General features: G+C 64.5%; 2 protein-coding genes across 2 annotated transcripts; both read right to left on the bottom strand.

Moving 5' to 3' along the window:
- Positions 1 to 2,295: 2,295 nt before the first annotated feature.
- RPS19 (ribosomal protein S19) lies at positions 2,296 to 4,092 on the bottom strand. The gene is made up of 6 exons (XM_069882808.1): positions 4,020 to 4,092; positions 3,863 to 3,933; positions 3,449 to 3,549; positions 2,763 to 2,946; positions 2,450 to 2,504; positions 2,296 to 2,355 (listed from the first exon to the last, which is right to left on the bottom strand). Exons 2-6 carry the CDS (start codon positions 3,931 to 3,933, stop codon positions 2,329 to 2,331), a joined length of 438 nt encoding a protein of 145 aa, XP_069738909.1. The 5' UTR covers positions 4,020 to 4,092; the 3' UTR covers positions 2,296 to 2,328.
- An 876-nt stretch (positions 4,093 to 4,968) lies between these two features.
- Positions 4,969 to 18,275, bottom strand: CIC (capicua transcriptional repressor). The gene is given in 20 exon segments (XM_069882809.1): positions 4,969 to 5,329; positions 5,534 to 5,665; positions 5,899 to 6,030; positions 6,301 to 6,452; positions 6,724 to 6,947; positions 7,034 to 7,323; positions 7,587 to 7,826; positions 8,248 to 8,470; positions 8,798 to 8,968; positions 9,058 to 9,432; positions 9,434 to 9,682; positions 9,929 to 10,026; positions 10,320 to 10,482; positions 10,727 to 11,364; positions 11,514 to 11,682; positions 12,333 to 12,515; positions 12,992 to 13,115; positions 13,200 to 13,392; positions 14,200 to 14,346; positions 18,195 to 18,275. Coding segments are annotated over 20 exon segments (4,191 nt in total). The 5' UTR covers positions 18,241 to 18,275; the 3' UTR covers positions 4,969 to 5,087.
- Between the last annotated feature and the right edge of the window lie 263 nt (positions 18,276 to 18,538).

Here is an 18,538-nt window from a genome sequence, read left to right as displayed (position 1 = left end):
CTAAAGGCCCCCAGACCCCTCTAGAGCCCTTTAGAGCCCTTCTAAAGGCCCTCAGGCCCTTCTAGTGGCCCTCTGCACCCCTTTTAAGGCCCCGAGACTGTTTTAGAGCCCCCCCGAGCCACTCAAAAGGCCCCCAGACCCCTCTAGAGACCCCCAGGGCCCTTCTAAAGGCCCCCAGACCCTTCGAGAGACCCCCAGGATCGTTCTAAAGGCCTCCAGACCCTTCTAGATCCTCCCTGAGCCCTTCTAAAGGCCCCCAGACCATTCTAGAGCCCCCAAAGCCCCTTCTTTAGGCACCCAGACCCTTCTAGAGACCCTCATGTCTCTTCTAAATGCATCTAGACCATTCTAGAGCCCCTCATGTCCCTTCTGAAAGCACCCAGACTATTCCAGAGCCCCTTGGGATGCTTCTAAAGGCCCCCAGACCCTTCTAGAGACCCTCTGGACAGTTCTAAAGGCCCTCAGACCATTCTAGAGCCCCCCAGGGCCCTTCTAAAGGCCCCTGGACCCTTCTAGGGCACCTCTGAACACTTCTTAATGCCCCCAGACCCTACTAGAGGCCCTCAAGAGCCCTTCTAAAAGCCCCCAGAACCTTCTAGAGCCCCCTAGAGCCATTCTAAAGGCGCCCAGACCCTTCTAGAGCTTCTCACGTCCCTTTTAAAAGCCCCCAGACCCTTCTAGAGCCCATCTGGACCATTCTAAAGGCCCCCAGAGACCTTCTAACGGTCCCGAGTCCAGAGGGAGAACAACCTCCCTGGCCCTGCTGGCCACACCGTGATGCCCTTGGCGTTCTTGGCCCCCTGGGCCCCTGCTGGCTCCTGTTCAACCAACACCCCCAGGTCCTTCTCCTCCAGGCAGCTTTCTAGACAGACTTCTCCTAGTCTGGAGCTGCCCAGGGTTGTTGTGCCCCAAGGGCAGGACCCGGCCTTTGGCCTCGTTAACCCTCATCCCGTTGGTCTCAGCCCACGGATCCAGCCTGTTCCGATCCCTTTGGAGCCTCCTGACCCTCCAGCAGATCCAGCTTCCACCCAGCTCAGTGTCATCCGCAAACTCACTCAGGGTGCGCTCGATGCCTTCATCCAGGTCATTGATAAAGACACTGAACAATGTCTGTTTCCTCAGACAAAAGCTGCTTTTTCTGAAGCAATAAAGTATTTTCTGATGCGAAAAATCGATTTTTGTACGCAAACCCCTCATGAAGTAAAACCTTCATTTTCCATGAGTAAAATATTAATTTCCTCAGGTAAAACTGGGTTTTCCACCCCCTTTCCCCTCTAGAGACGACGGCAGCAGCAGCCATGAGGGGTAAGCACTAAAGTGGTTTCCAACAGACAGAAAACCCTTGGATTTCACCCCAAAAATCCCCTTTTCCCCCTCTTCTCCCACCCCCAAGCTGGCATCACCAGGGGGAGGAAACCCCGCAAAAAACACCAAAACCCGGAATCACCGAGCCCATTGGCTCCTTTTCCACCTCAAAAATCACCTCAGCTCCTCTTGGGGAAAAACTTTTCAAGTTTGGGACATTTTCCCCTGCTTCGCTCTCAAAAAACTGCAGCTTTGGTGGTCGGGGAGGTCGCAGACCCCAAACTACGGTATTTTGGGGGCCACTTCCCCTGATTTTGGGATCTGCTCCTTAATCTCGTGGGAGCTTTCCCAGTCCCCTATTTTGGGGCCTCTTGCCACCATTTTAGGGTAATTTCACAGTGTTTTGGGATCCATTCTGTAACATTTCAGGGCCACATTCCCCCGTTTCAGAATCCCCTTTAAGGTTTTTGCACCGTTTTAGTATCCTGCCCAGTATCTCGGGATCTTTATCCACTATTTGGTGCCCTTTTTCACGGCTTTGGGACACCCCCTTCCATACTTCAGGGCAATTTCCCACCATTCAGGGATCCCATCCCAGTTTGGGGCTATTTCACCCCAGTTTGGGGCCGTTTCCCTCCCATTTTGGGGCCATTTTCCCCGCATTTCAGGATCCCCTTTAGGGTTTTCCCACCATTTTGTTTTCCTGCCTCATATTCTGGGATCTTTATCTACTATTTCGGGGCACTTTGAGACTCCCCCTCCCAGACTTCGGGGCAATATCCCCCCATTCCAGGATTCCCTCCCAGTTTGGGGTTGTTCCACCCTATTTCAGGCTCCCTTTTAAGATTTTCCTGCCATTTTGCTTTCCTGCCTCATCTTTTGGGATCCTTCTCCACTAATTTGGGGCCCTTTTTCACCTCTTCGGGCCTCCCCCTCCCATTCCGAGGCCGTTTCACCCCGTTTTGGGGTTCATTCACACACAAACTCCACTTGAGTCACTCCAAACACGCTTTATTCAGCCTCTCAGTGCTTCTTGCTGGCGGCCGCCACCTGCGGGGGTCAAACAGCCCCAAATCAGCTCCAAATAAGACCAAAAGCCCCCAAAATCATCCCAAAAAGTGCCGCCCCCCCCCCCCACACGTACCTGCCCCGCGATGCGGTCAAGGTCCCGCTGGCCCTGCGGGGTCAGCTTGCGTCCCCTGCCACAGGGAGATCAGAGCAGGGGTGAAGAGGGGAAACAGGACCCCAAAACCCTGGGGAAGGGGGGAAATGGAACCCCAAAACCAGGGATTGGGACCCAGAACCAGGGGGAAACGGGATCGCTAAAGCCCTGAGGGCAGAAAACGGGACCTCAGCACCCTGGGTGGGGGGGGGGGGTGGAGGGTGGGGGGAACGGGACCCCAAAACCCAAACCACGGAACCGTGCCTGATAGCAACGAGGAGAGAGGCGCACTCACCCGTCCTGATCCTTCTCGACCATGCGCAGGGCCTCGAGCGCCTGCAGCACGCGGCGGGCGACGCTCCCTGAGCCCCGCGAGAAGTGGCTGGGCCGCACGCCGCGCCGCTGCCGCCCCCCGTACACCTTGGCCATGGAGCCCACGCCCGCCCCGCCGCGCAGGTACAGGTGCCGGGCAGTGGAGGCTGCGGGGGTGGCAGCGTGGGGAGAGGGCTCAGCCCATCACGAGGAGAGAAAGAGAGAGAGGGACCCCCCACCCCATCGGGAGAGGAAGGGAAGGAGGAAGAGGGACCCCCGCCCCACCGGGAGAGGAAGGGAGGAAGGAAGAGGGACCCCCGCCCCACCGGGGGAGAGAGGGAGGGAGAGAGGGAGGGAGGAACAGACGGACCCCAGCCCCAATGGGAGAGGGAGGGAGGGACGGAGGGAGGGATGGAGGGACCCCAGCCCCACCGGGAGAGAGAGAAGGAGGAAGAGGGACCCCCGCCCCACCGGGAGAGGGAGGGAGGGAGAGAGGGAGGGAGGAACAGAGGGACCCCAGCCCCACTGGAAGAGGGAGGGAGGGACGGAGGGGGGGACAGAGAGACTCCCGCCCCACCGGGAGAGGGAGAGGGACCCCCCACCGGGAGAGGGGGAGAGAGGGAGGGAGGGGGAGAGAGGGAGGGAGAGGGACCCCCCCCCGTCGCTGACCGGCGCGCGTGTAGAACCAGTTCTCATCGTAGGGCGCGAGCTCCTTGTGTTTGGCGAGCTTCACCGTGTCCGCCCACTCGGGCACCTTCAGCTTCCCCGACCTGCGCGCCGCGACATCCCGGTAGCGGGACCCCCCCCGAGAACCGCCCCCCACCCCGGTAAGGGTTCCCCCCCCCGGTAAGGGCCTCGCAGGGCCCCCCAAGCCCCCCCCCCCCCACCCTCAGGGTCCCCCCAGCCCCCCTCCCCCCCGATAAGGGCCCCGCAGGGCCCCCCCAGCCCACCTCCCAGGTAAGGGCCTCGCAGGGCCCCCCCCCCCCCAGCCCCCCCGGTAAGGGCCCCGCAGGGCCCCCCCCGCCTCAGGGCCCTCCCGGTAAGGGCCCCGCAGGGCCCCCCCAGCCCCCCCGCCCGCCTCACTTCTTGAGGAAGGCGGCGAGCGCCCGCACGAACTCCTGCTGGTTCACGTCCTTCACCGTCACTCCGGGCATCTGCGGGTACAGCGACCGCTCAGCCCCGCTCGGGGCCCCCGGGGACCCCCCCCAAACCCCCTCAAGGCCCGGGGCCCGGCCCGCACCTTGTGCCGCTCCCCGCGCGCCGCCGGCTCCAAAGGGGCGGGGCACGGGGCCGCCCGCGGGAAGCCGCAGGGGCGCTGCTCTCGCGAGAACTCGCGGCCAATGGGAGCGCGGGGGGGGCGGGGCCTGCGCCTCACGGACACGCACAGACCGACCGCCCCCCCCCCACGCCGCCCCGCGATCCTTCCAGAAGCCCCGGGGAGCCCCCCCCGCGGCGAAACCGCTTCGGGGGGCGCGGGGGAGGCGCTGCAGGCCCCGAACCCTCCCGCTCTGACCCCCCCCCCATCTGCACCGGCCCCGCTGCTTTTACTAGCCCCGCCCCCTCGGCTCAGGCCACGCCCCCTCGTCCCTGGCCGCGCCCCTCGGCTCAGGCCACGCCCCCCTCGACCCTGGCCACGCCCCCTCGACCCTGGCCACGCCCCCAAGTGCCTCCAAATAGTAGATAAAGATCCCAGAAGATGAGGCACGAAGACAAAACAGCAGGAAAACCCTAAAGGGGATCCTGAAATGCGGGAAGATGGACCCAAAATGGGAGGGAAAAGGCCCCAAACCGGGGTGAAATGGCCCCAAACTGGGATGGAATCCCAGAATGGTGGGAAATGGCCCCAAAGTGTGGAAGGGGGTGTCCCAAAGCTGTGAAAAAGGGCACCAAATAGTGGATAAAGATCCCAGGATATTGGGCGCGATACTAAAACGGTGCAAAAACCTTAAAGGGGATCCTGAAACGGGGGGGAAGTGGCCCTGAAATGTTACAGAATGGATCCCAAAACACTGTGAAATTACCCTAAAACGGTGGCAAGAGGCCCCCCCAAAATAGGGGACTGGGAAAGCTCCCACGAGATTAAGGAGCAGATCCCACCCCCTCGGCTCTGGCCCCGCCCCCTCGGCTCTGGCCCCGCCCCCATCGGCTCTGGCCCCGCCCCCCTCGGCGCTGACAGATCCGAGGCCTCAGCCGGTCTCCAAACATTTACCGTTATTAAAAGATCTCAGTCACGTGACCCCGCCCCCTCCCCCCCCCCCTTCCCCCCTCCCCCCGGTGTCCCCACGGAGGGGGGCAGGGCCTGGAATGCTCAGCGCGCCCCGCCCCCCCCCGCGGTGGGCGAAGGGGGCGGAGCCTCGTGGGAGGGGTCGGCGGGGGGCGGGGCCTCCGGTGCAGGGGGAGGGGCCTCGGCGGGGTCGGGGGGCGTGGCCTGCTCGGGGGGCGTGGCCGCCTGCATGATCTTCTGGCGGACCTCGCGGATCTTGAGCTGCAGGCAAACCTTGGTGGGGAAGATGTCGGAGAAGCGCGCCTGGAACGCCGCTGTCGCCTGGGCTGGGGGGACAGAGAGTCCGAAAATCAGAGAGACAGAAAGTCAGGGAGTCACCAGGTTGGAAAGGACCCAGTGGGGGCAGGGACGGGGTGGGGGGCAGTTGAGTTTCAGGCAGTTGGGGCTGGTTTCGGGGTCGTTTGGGGCCACGTTGGGCTGGTTTGGGGTGAATTGAGGCCGGTTTGGGTCATCCCGGGCCAGCAGCGCACCCGAGGGGAAGAAGCCATGCTCCTGGAAGAGCTGCATGACAAGGGCGCGGCGCTGATCCAGCGTGCGGCGCAGCGACGAGAACGGCGCCTTCTCGAACTCCAGCTCCCCCAGCGCGTCCTCGGCCTCGGCCCCTGCAGAGGGAGGTCAGCAGGGGACAAACCCCCCCTCAAATCACCCCCAAATGCCCCCACATGTGGGACACCGGGGTGGGCGGGGGAGGGGCACATGGACTCCAACTCCCTCCTCCAGCTCCGGGGTGCTGGGGTCTCCAACCCCCCCCCGCAGGGGGGACAGGGACACCCCGAGGCCCCTCCAGCTGTGTGTGTCCCCCCCCAGCCCTCCCTCCAGCTGTGCCCTCGCTGACCAGGCCGCTCGAAGGTGAAGACCTCCCCCTCGCACTTGGCACTCTTGGGGGTCGTGGGCTCGGAGCCGCAGCTGGAACGGCGCCGCAGGCGGCGTTTGGGGGACGCAGGGTCCTCGCCTCCCGCATCCAGGTCTGGAGAGAGAAAGAGAGAAAGGGAGGGGGGTCAGAACAGAGCTCAGAGACCACAAAACACCCCCCAAAACTGCCCTGAATGTACCCAAAAGCCCCCCAGAAGGACATCGCGACGGCCCGAAGAACCACCCCATCCCTACCCTGGGTGAAATGCCCTCCCAAAAGGGCCCCGAACGGATCCAAATGGTCCCGAACAGCCTCGAACGGGCTCGGAAATCCCAAAAGGGCCCGAGGTGGCCCCGAGCGTCCCCAAAGGGCCCCTGCGCTCACCCGAGGAGCCGCGCCGCTTGCGCCGGTAGCTGCCCAGGATGGCGCGGGGCGAGGTGGCGAGAGCCTGCAGGGTGGGCGACGGCAGCACCTCCTCGGGCCGGAACTCGGGCAGCTCCGCGAAGCGCTCCTCGAAATCCACCTCCGAGAGCACCCTGGGGGCACCCGCAGAGCCATCCACACCGGGACCCCGAGCACAGGGACACCCCCAAAGCCCAGAGATGCCCCCCCGAGCTCCCCCATCCCCAACAGCATCCTGGGGGGGGGGCATCGTGAGACCCCCTGAAACCCGAGACAGCCCCCCCGGGCCCTACAAGGCGACAGGGAGACTGCCCCCCCACCAAAAAAAACCTTCTCCCCCACCCCCCTCACCCCTGCCCCACCCCTCAACGCCCCCCCCCACCCCCAGGCCCCTTCCCCACTCACTTGTCAACCGAGTCGAAGGTTTTCTTGAGCGGGGGTGGCCTCATCTTCACCTTCTTCCCCGTCCCCCCGTCCTTGCGCTCCTCGACGGGGGGCGGCGCCGGGGGGGGCGGGGCGGCGGCCCGGGGGGGCCCCTCGGGGGGGGCCGGGGGGGAAGCGGAGGGCCCAGCGGGGGGCGCGGAGGGGGGCTCCTGGCGGCTCTCGGGGGGCAGGGCCCGCCAGGTGGCCTGGGGGGGGGAGGGGGTCGTTAGGGGGGAATATTAATTGGGGTGACGGGGGGGCGCGGGGGTAGGGGGGGGGTCGGGGCACTCACCGGCTCGGCGGGGGCAGGGCTGGCGGGGGTCCCCTCGGCGCTGTGGTGGCTCCAGGCTTCGGTGTGGGGTGGGGAGGGGGCGGCGGGAGGGGGCGTGGGGGGGGCATCCCAGTCGCCGGGGGTGGGGGGTGGCGAGGAGGGGGCGGGGGGCGGGGCGGGGTCAGGCGGGGGGCGGGGCGGGGGCGGGGCCTCGTAGCAGCCGACGGGGATGGTGGCGATGGCGGCTTTGACCTTCTGGGGGGGCTTCGGCGGGGGCCGGGGGGGCCGCGCCGGCGGGAAGCTGAGGGGAGCTGTGGGGAGGGGGCAGGGGGCTCAGGGGAGAGGCCACGCCCCCTCTTATTTGCATACAGGCCACGCCCACTCCCGTTCATGCCCCGCCCCTTGTGGCCACGCCCACTCCCACGTGACCCCCACCCCTTTGGCCCCTCCCCTTCCAACAAGCCCCACACCCCCCTCTCCACTCACCCCCCACCCCATGCAACCACACAGCCCCCCTCGAGCCCCGCCCCCTCTCCCCAAGCCCCGCCCCCTCTCCCCAAGCCCCGCCCCTCACCGGTGTTTCCCGCGGGGGGGGCAGCCCCGGGCCCCCCCTTGGGCAGCAGGGCAGGGGCTGGGGGGCCGGACCCCGCGACGCTGTACACGAGGCTGGCGGCCGGGGCGGCGGCGGCGGGGGCCGAGCCGGGGGGGCTGGGGTAGATGGCGGCGAGGACGGGGCCCCCCGAGGCCGGGGGCAGCTGCGGGGGGGGCAGCGGGGACACCCCCACGGGCCCCGGGGCGAGCAGGGAGCCCTGACCTGCAGGGGAGAGGGAGGCGTAGGAGATCCCCACGGGACCCCAAAAACACCCCTACGGGACCTCAAATCGACACAGGGAACACCAATTGCGCCCCCAGGACCCCAGAGCCACCCCAAGGAACCTCAAATTCCGTGCAGGATCCATAAATAAACCCTGTCCCCCAGAATTCTCCAAAACCCACCTATGAGACACCCAATTCCACACCCAAATAATGCCCCAGCACCCCCAAATACCCCAGGAAGCCAAAACACACCCTGGCCCCCCTTTATCCTCCGTACGGGACCCCCAGAACAACCACACTGACCCCCGCAACCCGCTTGTCACCTGCTTTCCCCTCCATTCCCCCTCGGCGTTCCCATCCTGTCCCCAGGACCCCCCGAAGCCCCCCGTGCCCCCCCATTTCCCCCCCCCACCCCGTACCAGGCAGCAGGGGCTGGACAATGGCGGGGGCGGCAGGGCCGAGGGCGGTGAAGCCGAGCGCCACGGGGGGCGCGGGGGCCGGGGCCGGAGCGGGGGCCGCGCCAGGGGCCACGTAGGCGATGCGGGCGGGAGAGGGGAGCAGGACCTTCGGGGGGGGCACAGGGCCCCCCCCCGCCCCGGGGCTGCCGGGGGGAACCAACGGCACCGGGCTGAGCTGAATGATCTGGAGGGAGGAGAGAAAAGGATCAGAGAGAAGGGAGAAAGGGCCCCCAGAAGGGGCGGGGCCACGAGTGCAGGGGGCGGGGCCACGGGGGGAGGGGGCGCGGCCACGAGCGGGGAGGGGGCGCGGCCACGAGGGGGGGAGGGGGCGTGGAAACGAGGGGGGAGGGGGCGGGGCCACGATGGGAGGGGGCGTGGCACGATGGGGAGGGGGCGTGGCCACGAGGGGGAGGGGGCGTGGAAACGAGGGGGAGGGGGCGTGGAAACGAGGGGGGAGGGGGCGTGGAAACGAGGGGGGAGGGGGCGTGGAAACGAGGGGGGGCAGCAATACCTTTCCAGGTGGTGCCAGGGCGGGTCCGTGGGCGGGGCGGGCAGGTCCAGGCGGGGCCACAGGTACCAGCACCTTCCCCGGCAGCAGGGGGGGCGCAGGGCCTGGGGGCGGCGCAGCTGGGGGGCAGGGGGAGGGGGTCAGACACACACAGATCCCCCCCCCCACCCCAAACTCTCCCAGGCCCCCCATTCCAAGCCAGGCCCACATCACCACCCCCTCCCCCCCAACTCCTCCCCCACCCCGCACACCCCCACCCTCACCTTTGGGGCTCCGCTGGCAGGGGCCGAGCCCCCGCTGCTGGGGGAGGGGAGGGCGAAGTGCAGGGTGGGGCCGGGGGGCGCATGGGGGGCCGGGGGGGCCTTGCCAGGAGGGGGGAGGGGCAGCGGGTGGGGGAGGGGGGGCAGGATGTACTGCACCTGGGTCACCGCCCCCCCCTTGCCTGGGGGGAGGGGCAGCCCGAGGGGGAGGGGCCCGTTGGCTCCGCCCCCCGCCGCGGGCTGGGGGGGCTGGGCCAGAAACTGCACCGGGGGGGCCAGCAGGGCGACCGGAGCCCCCCCTCCCCCGGCCCCGGCTTTGCCCTCGGGGGGGGCAGCGGGGGGGGGCGGCCCCACGCGTGGAGGAGGAGGAGGAGGAGGAGGAGGAGGGGGGGGGGGCTGCGGCTGCTCCGACCCCCCCCTCGCCGCCCCCCCCAGCGCTGTCGGAGCGTTTGCGGCGCGGAAGGGGAGGGGGGGGCGCCGAGACCCCCTCGAAGCGCTTCGGGGGGACCGGGGGGGGCGGGGGAGCCCCCTTGTAGGGCCCCGCGGCGGGGGGGGTCTCGGCCGGGCCGGGGGGGGCGGCGTCCGGCTCCGGGGGGGCATGAGGCGGCAGCGGCTTCCGTGGCGGGGGCTGCAGGGGAGAAGGGGTGTCAGTGGGGGGGGGGCCCATAGGGACCCCCTTGTCCCATAGGGACCCCTGTCCTGCCCCACGAGGACCTATAGGAGTGACCCTGCCCCATAGGGACCTATAGAAGCGCCCCCAGACCCACAGGGACACCCCTTCCCCACAAGGAATCAACCCTATAGAGCCCTACAGACCTCCCCCTGGCCCCAGAGCAGCCCCAGGGCCCCCCAGGGATCCGTACGGCCCCCCCACCTGGCCCTCGTCCCCCGAGGAGCCCTCGCCATCGCTGTCGCTCACGCGCTCTTTGCACTTGAGGTCGATGTCGCCGGAGGGGGGGAACCCCTCATCCGCTGCGGAGGGGGAAGGCGGGGTGAGCGATGACCCTGCAGGGGGCTCAGGGGGCAGCGAGGGGGGCTGTGAAGGGGTCTGGGGGCCGGCAGGGGGGTTGGGGGGCTCTGGGAAGCCGTTGGGGAGCTGCATGGAGGGCTCTGGGGGGGTTCAGGTGGGTCCATGAGGGCTCTGTTGGATTGGGGGGGCGCCGTGGAGTTTGGAAGGGGAGCCTGGAGGGTTTGGGGGTGCCCGGGGCGGGGGCTCTGTGGGCTCCGGGGGGTGGCGAGCAGGGCCGGTTTCGGGGTCCCCTCACCGATGACGTCGTCATCGCCCTCGTCCTCGCAGATGACCATACGCTCCTCGTCACTCGTCCCCTCCTCGCTGGCGGCGCGGGGGGCGCGGGGCAGGCGCTGGGGGGGAACACGGGGGGCGGGGGGGGCACAGGGCCCCGGGGGGGCCCCCAGCGGGGAGCAGAGCTGGGGGGAGAAAGGGCATCAGGGACCCCCAGCCCCATAGGGAACCCCCCCCCCTTCAGCCCTACAGGTCCCCCAGCCCTATAAGGGCCCCCCAAACACGGGGGGGGGCAGGATTCCCACCCCACACATGCCCCCCCCCATCCCCGCTGCCCCCTCCCCCCACCCCACACCCCCTCCCTGACCCCCACAGGCCTCCTCAGACCCCACCTGTTCACCTGTGGGTGCCCCCCCCGCCCCCCCCTACCTGTGCGAAGTCTCCCTGGACGCCGCTGTGGGAGAAGGCGCGGGGGCGGGGGTGCTGTGTCCCCCCCGCTCCCAGGCCGCGTTCCCCGGGGGGGCCCGAGCCGCCCCTGCCCTCGGGGGGCGTGGGGGCGTCAGTGGCGCCTGCAGGAAGAGGGGGGGGGGGGGTCAGGGTCTTTCGGGGGGCTGCGAGGGGATTTGGGAGGGATCTGGGGGTGCTGGGTGGATTTTGAGGGGTCTTGAGAGGGCTGGGGGGAAGGTGGGGAGTTTGGGAGGGCACCTGGGGGTCCACAGTGTAGTGGGGGGGGGGGGCCTCAAGAACTGGGGGGTCTCTGGCGGTTGCTGGGGCTGCAAGGAAAGTTTGGGGGGACTGGGGGGTGGTTTGGGGGGGGAGGAGGAAGCGTGGAGGACCCTGACCTGTTGGGAAGGCAGGAGGGGGTGTTTGGGGGGCAGGGCTGAGGTTTAGGGGGCAGGAGGAGAGTGTCTGGGGGGAAGGGTTGGGGTCTAGGGGGCAGGAGGGGGTGTTGGGGAGAGTAAGGAAGGGGTCTGGGAGGGCAGGGAGAGGTTTTGGGGGGCAGGAGGGGGTGTCGGGGGGGTAGGGCTGGGGCCTAGAGGGCAGGAGGGGGTGTTTGGGGGCCAGGGCTGAGGTTTAGGGGGCAGGAGGGGGTGTCTGGGGGAAGGGTTGGGGTCTAGGGGGCAGGAGGGGGTGTTGGGGAGGGTAAGGAAGGGATCTGGGAGAGCAGGGGGAGGTTTTGGGGGGCAGGAGGGGGTGTTTTTGGGGTGCCTCTGACCTGCGGGGGGCGCAGGGGGGCCGCTCTCGGAGGCGCTGCGTTCACGGGGCTCCTTGGGGCCCCCCCCCGCCCCCCCCCCCGGCCCCCGCCCCCCCTCCGAGCTGGATTTCTTGCGGTCTTTGTTGCACCATTTCCAGTCGGGGTGAGCCTTGAAGTGCGCCTCCTTCACCTGGGTGGGGGGGGCAAGGCATTGAGCCCCTCCCCCAGAGCCCCCAAACCCCCTCAGGAGCCCCCAGATCTCCTTCAGGAGCCCCCAAACCCCCTCAGGAGCCCCCAGATCTCCTTCAGGAGCCCCCAAACCCCCTCAGGAGCCCCCAGATCTCCTTCAGGAGCCCCCAAACCCCCTCAGGAGCCCCCAGATCTCCTTCAGGAGCCCCCAAACCACCTCAGAAGCCCCCAAATCTCCTTCAGGAGCCCCCAAACCACCTCTGGAGCCCCCAGATCTCCTTCAGGAGCCCCCAAACCACCTCAGAAGCCCCCAGATCTCCTTCAGGAGCCCCCAAACCACCTCAGAAGCCCCCAAATCTCCTTCAGGAGCCCCCAAACCACCTCAGAAGCCCCCAAATCTCCTTCAGGAGCCCCCAAACCACCTCTGGAGCCCCCAGATCTCCTTCAGGAGCCCCCAAACCACCCCAGAAGCCCTCAGATCTCCTTCAGGAGCCCCCAAACCACCTCAGAAGCCCCCAAATCTCCTTCAGGAGCCCCCAAACCACCTCAGGATCCCCCACATCTCCTTCAGGAGCCCCCAGACCACCTCAGGAACTCCCAGACCTGCCCCCGAGCTTGCCCCCCGTGGCTCAGCAGCCCCAGCCGTAGCACCTGGAAGGCGAGATCGTGGTATTTCTGCTTCTCTCGAGGCCCCAGCGCGTACCACCACTCGCCCAGGATCTTGCTGACGGTGCGGTTGTCCTGGTTCGGGTGCCGCTGGTGCACGAGCGCCCGGTGCCGCTTGCTGAAGATCATGAAGGCGTTCATGGGCCGCCGGATGTGATCCTTCTCGCGCTGGAGGAGCAGGGTTAGACGGGCTGGGAGATGGGGGGGACACCCCCGAAGCTAGGGGACCCCTTCTTTTTGGGGGAAGAACAAGGTGGGATGGGAGGGACGTAGCAAGGGGGCAGCCGAAGGCCTTGGGGAAGCAATAAATTGGGGCACCGCTCTATATCGCCACAAACACCATCATCTCCTCACAAATATAACCCCTCAACTCCACAGAAAACACCCCAAACCTGCTCAGCCCCCAACATCTCCTCATAAAATGACCCAGCTCCCCCAAATACCCTCACAAACCACTCCACTTCCTCGTAAACACATTTCAAACCTCCCCAATTCCCCCCCAAACACCACAAACCCTCTCAAAACTCCGCCTTCTCCTCATAAATTGCCCCAACCCCCCCAAAACAAGCTCTGGCTGTGCCCTAAAGGGGAGAAGATAAGCGTCCTCCGCCCCAGCAGCTCCGTGTCCCCCCCAAACCACTCACCTTGCCGGGGCTGCGTCCCTCCTTGTCCCCGTCTCGCTCCTTGGGGAGGGCGCTGAGCGACTGCGTCCGACGCTTCCCAGGCCCCAGCGGCAGCGGCAGCTCCGGGGCCACGATTGAAAGGAACCTAGAGGGGCCCCCAAGAAATGAGAGAGGGGAGAGGGGGGCACCCTAATCCCCCCCCTTAAACCCCGACAAATCCCAGACTCACGCGTCGTCGTGGTCGCTCTCGGTCTCGCTATCCAGGCGGGGGGGGCCGGGGGGCTCCTCCTCAGGGCCCGGGGGCCCCACGGTGGTGACAGGGGGGGCGGGTGGGGGGCTTGGGGGCCGCGTGGCCCCCCCACAGTGCCCCGGCTCGGGCCCCACGGCCAGCTCGGGGGCGACGGCTGCTGATTCAGGGGGCTCTGCAAAAGGAATTGACCCCAAACACATCAATGGATCCTTGGGGCGTGATTTATTCTGACCCCACCTTGCCCAGGGGGCCAAGAAGGCCAAGGGCATCTTGGCTTGAATCAGAAACGGGGTGGCCAGCAGGGCCAGGGAGGTTCTTCTCCCTCTGGACTCGGCACTGGGGAGACCGCTCCTCGAATCCTGTGTTCAGTTCTGGGCCCCTCAGCACAAGAAGGACGTTGAGGCTCTGGAGCGAGTCCAGAGAAGAGAACGGAGCTGGGGAAGGGGCTGGAGAACAGGCCTTGTGAGGAACGGCTGAGAGAGCTGGGGGGGTTAAGCCTGGAGAAGAGGAGGCTGAGGGGAGACCTCATTGTTCTCTACAACTACCTGAGAGGAGGTTGTGGAGAGGAGGGAGCTGGGCTCTTCTCCCAAGGGACAGGGGACAGGACGAGAGGGAATGGCCTCAAGCTCCACCAAGGGAGGTTCAGGCTGGACATTAGGAAAAAATTCTTCACAGAAAGGGTGATTGGGCCCTGTTCGAGGCTGCCCAGGGAGGGGGTTGAGTCCCCTTCCCTGGAGGGGTTTAAGGGACGGGTGGACGAGGTGCTGAGGGACATGGGTTAGTGATTGATGGGAATGGTTGGACTCGATGATCCGGTGGGTCTCTTCCAACCTGGTTATTCTATGATTCTGTGATTCTATTTCACTCATGGGGCGGGGCCCTCACCTACAAGTGGGCGTGGCTAGTTCTGACCCCCCCACCTTTGCGTCCTTACCCCCTGGCCACCCACCCAAGGGGTCGCAGCCCCCGCGCCCCCCACCTTTGCTCTGGGAGCCGGCCGGGTGGCTGACGGGCTGGTGGCCCTGGGGGGGCTGCGGGGACGCGTCGGGCTGGCTGGGGGCCAGGAAGGGCACGAGCGAGTGCCAGGGGAACACGGCAACCGAGCGCGGCTCCACGTTGGTCCACACTGCGGGGGAAAAGGCAGCGACACGGTTAGGACACGGCAAGGACACGGCACGGACACACACGCGCGGCCCCCAGACCCGAAACCCCTCGGTGGCGCCGCTGTCCCTGCTCAGAGCGCTGTCACACGCGTGTCCTGGGGTACAGAGGGAGGCTTCATGTGTTACACACGTGGCCAGAGCACACGTGATCAGCACGAGACGCGTGACACGTGAGGCGTCACTACACGCGTGTAACGTGAACCCATCGCACGCCTATCCTCGATCCGTGTGACACGCCAGGAGCATCCACTACACGTGAATAACACGCAGCTCACTGCGTGTGAGATGGAAGAACACGGTGTGTTTTGCATGGCGCATCGTTGCACATGTGCACCGCAAAGCATCGCTACCTGCACACGCATGCCAGGGCTGTGCTGCAGGCCAGGAGCATCTTTACACGTGTGTGACATGTGAAACGCCATCAAACACACGCTTTAAGACTATTTAACACGCTATCAGCACCACTACACAATTTAACATGTGAAGTACTGTTACACGCATGTTCTGGACACGCCTTCCACACCAGGAGCGTCCCTACATATGTGATATATGAAGCCCCATTACACACACGTAACAACAGCGCTACACGTGTCCTTGAGCCACACACCACGAACACACAACGTGTGCGACCGTGCCCACACGCGTGTCCTGTGCTCGTACAACACCCCAGGAGCATCGCGACACGTACGACACCCCCGTCGGCTTGTCCCACAGCCGCGTGACACCACAGCCACCCCCACGCAGCCCCACACGCGTCCAACACGGAGCAGCCGTGTTCGCAGCGAGGGCACACGCGTGTGCAGCCGCCCCGGGGCGGTGCCGTGGTCGGCTTGGCCGGGAAGCGTGGAGGCTCCATGGTTTCCTCTGCTCCAGCTGCCTGCACGGAGCGGGCTGGGGGGCCTGGGGGGCTCCCGTGGGGAAACTGAGGCCTGGACACACCCCTGAGGGGACCCAGAACGCCAGGACCTCCCCCCCAAGATCTCCAGTTTCCCCTAAACCCCCCCTTCCAGACCCCTCCACCTACCACAAGCTCCTCAAAAAACCTCCCCAGCTCCTCAAATCCCCCCACAAACTCTTGAAATCCCCACAAAATCCCCAGCATCGCCGCACAACCCCCCTCAGACCCCCCCCCAACCTCCCACCATCCCTAAATGCCTCCAAATCCCCTCACAGTTCACACATCTGCTCCCAAACCCCCTCAAGACCCTCAGGATCCCCTCACAAACCCCCTCAAACAACACCCACACCTCACGGAGCTTCCCATCTCCTCGCAGACCCCCAACATCTCCTCATAAAATGCTCCCCAACCCTTCAAATGTCCCCACAAACCCACCCACCTCCTCCCAACCCCCCCAAATGCCAACAGCCCCTTAAAAACCCCTCAAATCTCCCCCAAAACCCCCTCACAAACACGCAAACCTCCTCACAACCTTCAAGATCCCCACACAAACACCCCCACAAGCCACCCCAACCCCCTCAAATCCCCCCGAGTCTCCAAACCCCCTCACAGAACTCCCCATCTCACCACAAACCCCACCATCTCCACATAAAATGCCCCAAATCTCCTCACAAACCAACCCAACTCCTCACAAATCTATTCACAAACCCCCATCTTCTCACAAATCTCCCCAAATTCCCTCTCAAACCCCCTCATCTCCTCACAAACCACCTCGATCTCCTCACAACCCCTCAAGCTCCACACCAATCCCCCCATTCCTCCTCCTAGAACAGTCCCAATCCTCCCAAATTCCCTCACAAACCACTCCATATCCCCACAAACACCATCGTCTTCTCACAATCGTATCCGCAACCTCCCATCTCCACATAAACCCCCCCAAAACCCCTCACAGACCCTACCATCTCCTCATAAAACGATCTCAAAGCCCCAATTTCCTTCACAAATCTCAACATCCCCTCATAAACCCCAATATCTACTCAATCGCCCCCAAATCTCACAAACTCCAACACCCCCACATTAAATCCCCCCAAATCCCATCTCCCCACAAATCCTTTCACAATCCATAAATGTCCACAGACCCATCCAAAAATTCACTCATGACCCAAACACCTCCTCATAAATCACCCCAAGCCCCCCAAATCTCCTCACAAATGCGCTCATAACCCCTCATCTCCACACAAAACACCCCAAACCTGCTCAGTCCCCAACATCTCCTCCTAAAATGACCCAGCTCCTTCAAATCTCCCTACAAGCCACTCCATCTCCTCGCAAAACGGTTTCAAACCTCCCCAATTCCCTCACAAACCAACACAGACCCTCTCAAAATCCCAACATCTCTTCATAGATCACCCACAAAACCCCTAAATCTCCTCACAGCCCCCAACATCTCCTCACAAAACGCCCTCAAACACCAAATCTCCTCAAAGAAATCCAACATTCCCTCATAAACCCCAACACCTCCTCTTAAATCGCCCCCAAGAACCTTAAGTCTCCTCACAGACCCCAAAATCCCCTCAGAAGCCCCGATGGATATTCATAAAACCCCAACATCTCCTCATAAAATGACCCAGCTCCCCCAAATCTCCTCACAAACCACTCCATCTCCTCATAAACCGGTTTCAAACTTCCCCAATTCCCCCACAAAACACCACAAACCCTCTCAAAACTCCAACATCTCATAAATTGCCTGAAGCCCCACAAAACCCCGTAAAATCTCCTCGCAAACCCCAACATCTCCTCATAAAACGGTGTCAAACCCCCAAACCCCTTCATAAGTCACCCCATCCTATCACAAACCCCAACATCTCCTCACAAACCTCCCCCAAACCCATAAATCTCCTCAGAAAAACCCAATATCTCTTCATAAAATGGTCTAACTCCAAGTCTCCTCAAAGGAACCCAACATCCCCCATAAACCCCAACATCTCCTCACAAATCATCCCCCATAAACCCCTAAATCTCCTCAGAAATGTACTCATAACCCCTCATCTCCACACAAAATGTCCTAAATAGTCTCACAACCCCCAACCTCTCCTCGCAAACCACCCCAAAACCCTTAAATCTCCTCAAAAAAAACCCAATGTCTCCTCATCTAACGGTCTCAAACTCCAATTCTCCTCATGAAACCCCAACATCTTCTCACGAAACCCCAACAGCTCCTCGCAAACCACATAAAATTCCCTGAAATCTCCTCAAATCGCCAAATTCCCCTCATAAAACGGTTTCAAACTCCAATTCTCCTCACAAAACCCCAACATCTCCTCACAACCCCCCGAAACCCTCTTAAAACCCCAACATCTCCTCACAACCCCCCCAAACCCTCTTAAAACCCCAACATCTCCTCACAAACCCCCCAAACCCTCTCCAAACCCCAACATCTCCTCACAAACCCCCCAAAATCCTCTCCAAACCCCAACATCTCCTCACAAACCTCCCCAAACCCTCTCAAAACCCCAACATCTCCTCACAAACCCCCCAAAATCCTCTCCAAACCCCAACATCTCCTCACAAACCCCCCAAAATCCTCTCCAAACCCCAACATCTCCTCACAAACCCCCCAAAATCCTCTCAAAACCCCAACATCTCCTCACAAACCCCCCAAAACCCTCTCAAAACCCCAACATCTCCTCACAAACCACCCCAAACCCTCTCAAAACTCCAACATCTCCTCACAAATCGCACTCCCCCGCCCCCATCTCCTCACCATTCCCCTCCATCTCCTCCCCAGACGCCCTCAAACCCCCTCAGGAACCCGCTCATTGCTCAGAAACCGCCTCAACCCCCCCACACCCCCCCCGATCTCCCCCTCAAACGCCTCCAAACGCGCCCCCCACCTCAACCCTCAGCACTGACCGAACATGCCGAGGCCTCTCCGCGGGGCTGCAGCCGTGGAGGACATGGCGGGGGTGGGGGAAGGGGGGGAGGAATCGGGAATGGGGGGTGGGGTGGGGGGGGACACCGGGACCGGCTCCGGGGGGGGACCCGAACCGGGGTGGGGGGAGGGGTTTGGGGGGGGGGGGGGGAGGGGGTGGGAGGACCCCGAGCCGCGGCCTCCGCCCGCCGCGCGCGCAGGGAACGGCGCGCGCGCGCGCCCCCCCCGCGCCTCCCGCGCGCGCGGACACCGCCCGCGCCGCCCATTGGCTGCGGCGGCGCCGTATGCAAATGAGGCTTAAGCCACGCCCCCCTCGCTCAGCCCC

Source organism: Phaenicophaeus curvirostris, unplaced genomic scaffold, assembly GCF_032191515.1.
Source record: "Phaenicophaeus curvirostris isolate KB17595 unplaced genomic scaffold, BPBGC_Pcur_1.0 scaffold_364, whole genome shotgun sequence".
NCBI classification, from domain to species: domain Eukaryota; kingdom Metazoa; phylum Chordata; class Aves; order Cuculiformes; family Cuculidae; genus Phaenicophaeus; species Phaenicophaeus curvirostris.
Note: the sequence above shows the minus strand (reverse complement) of the source record. Positions and strands in the feature narration are given on the sequence as shown.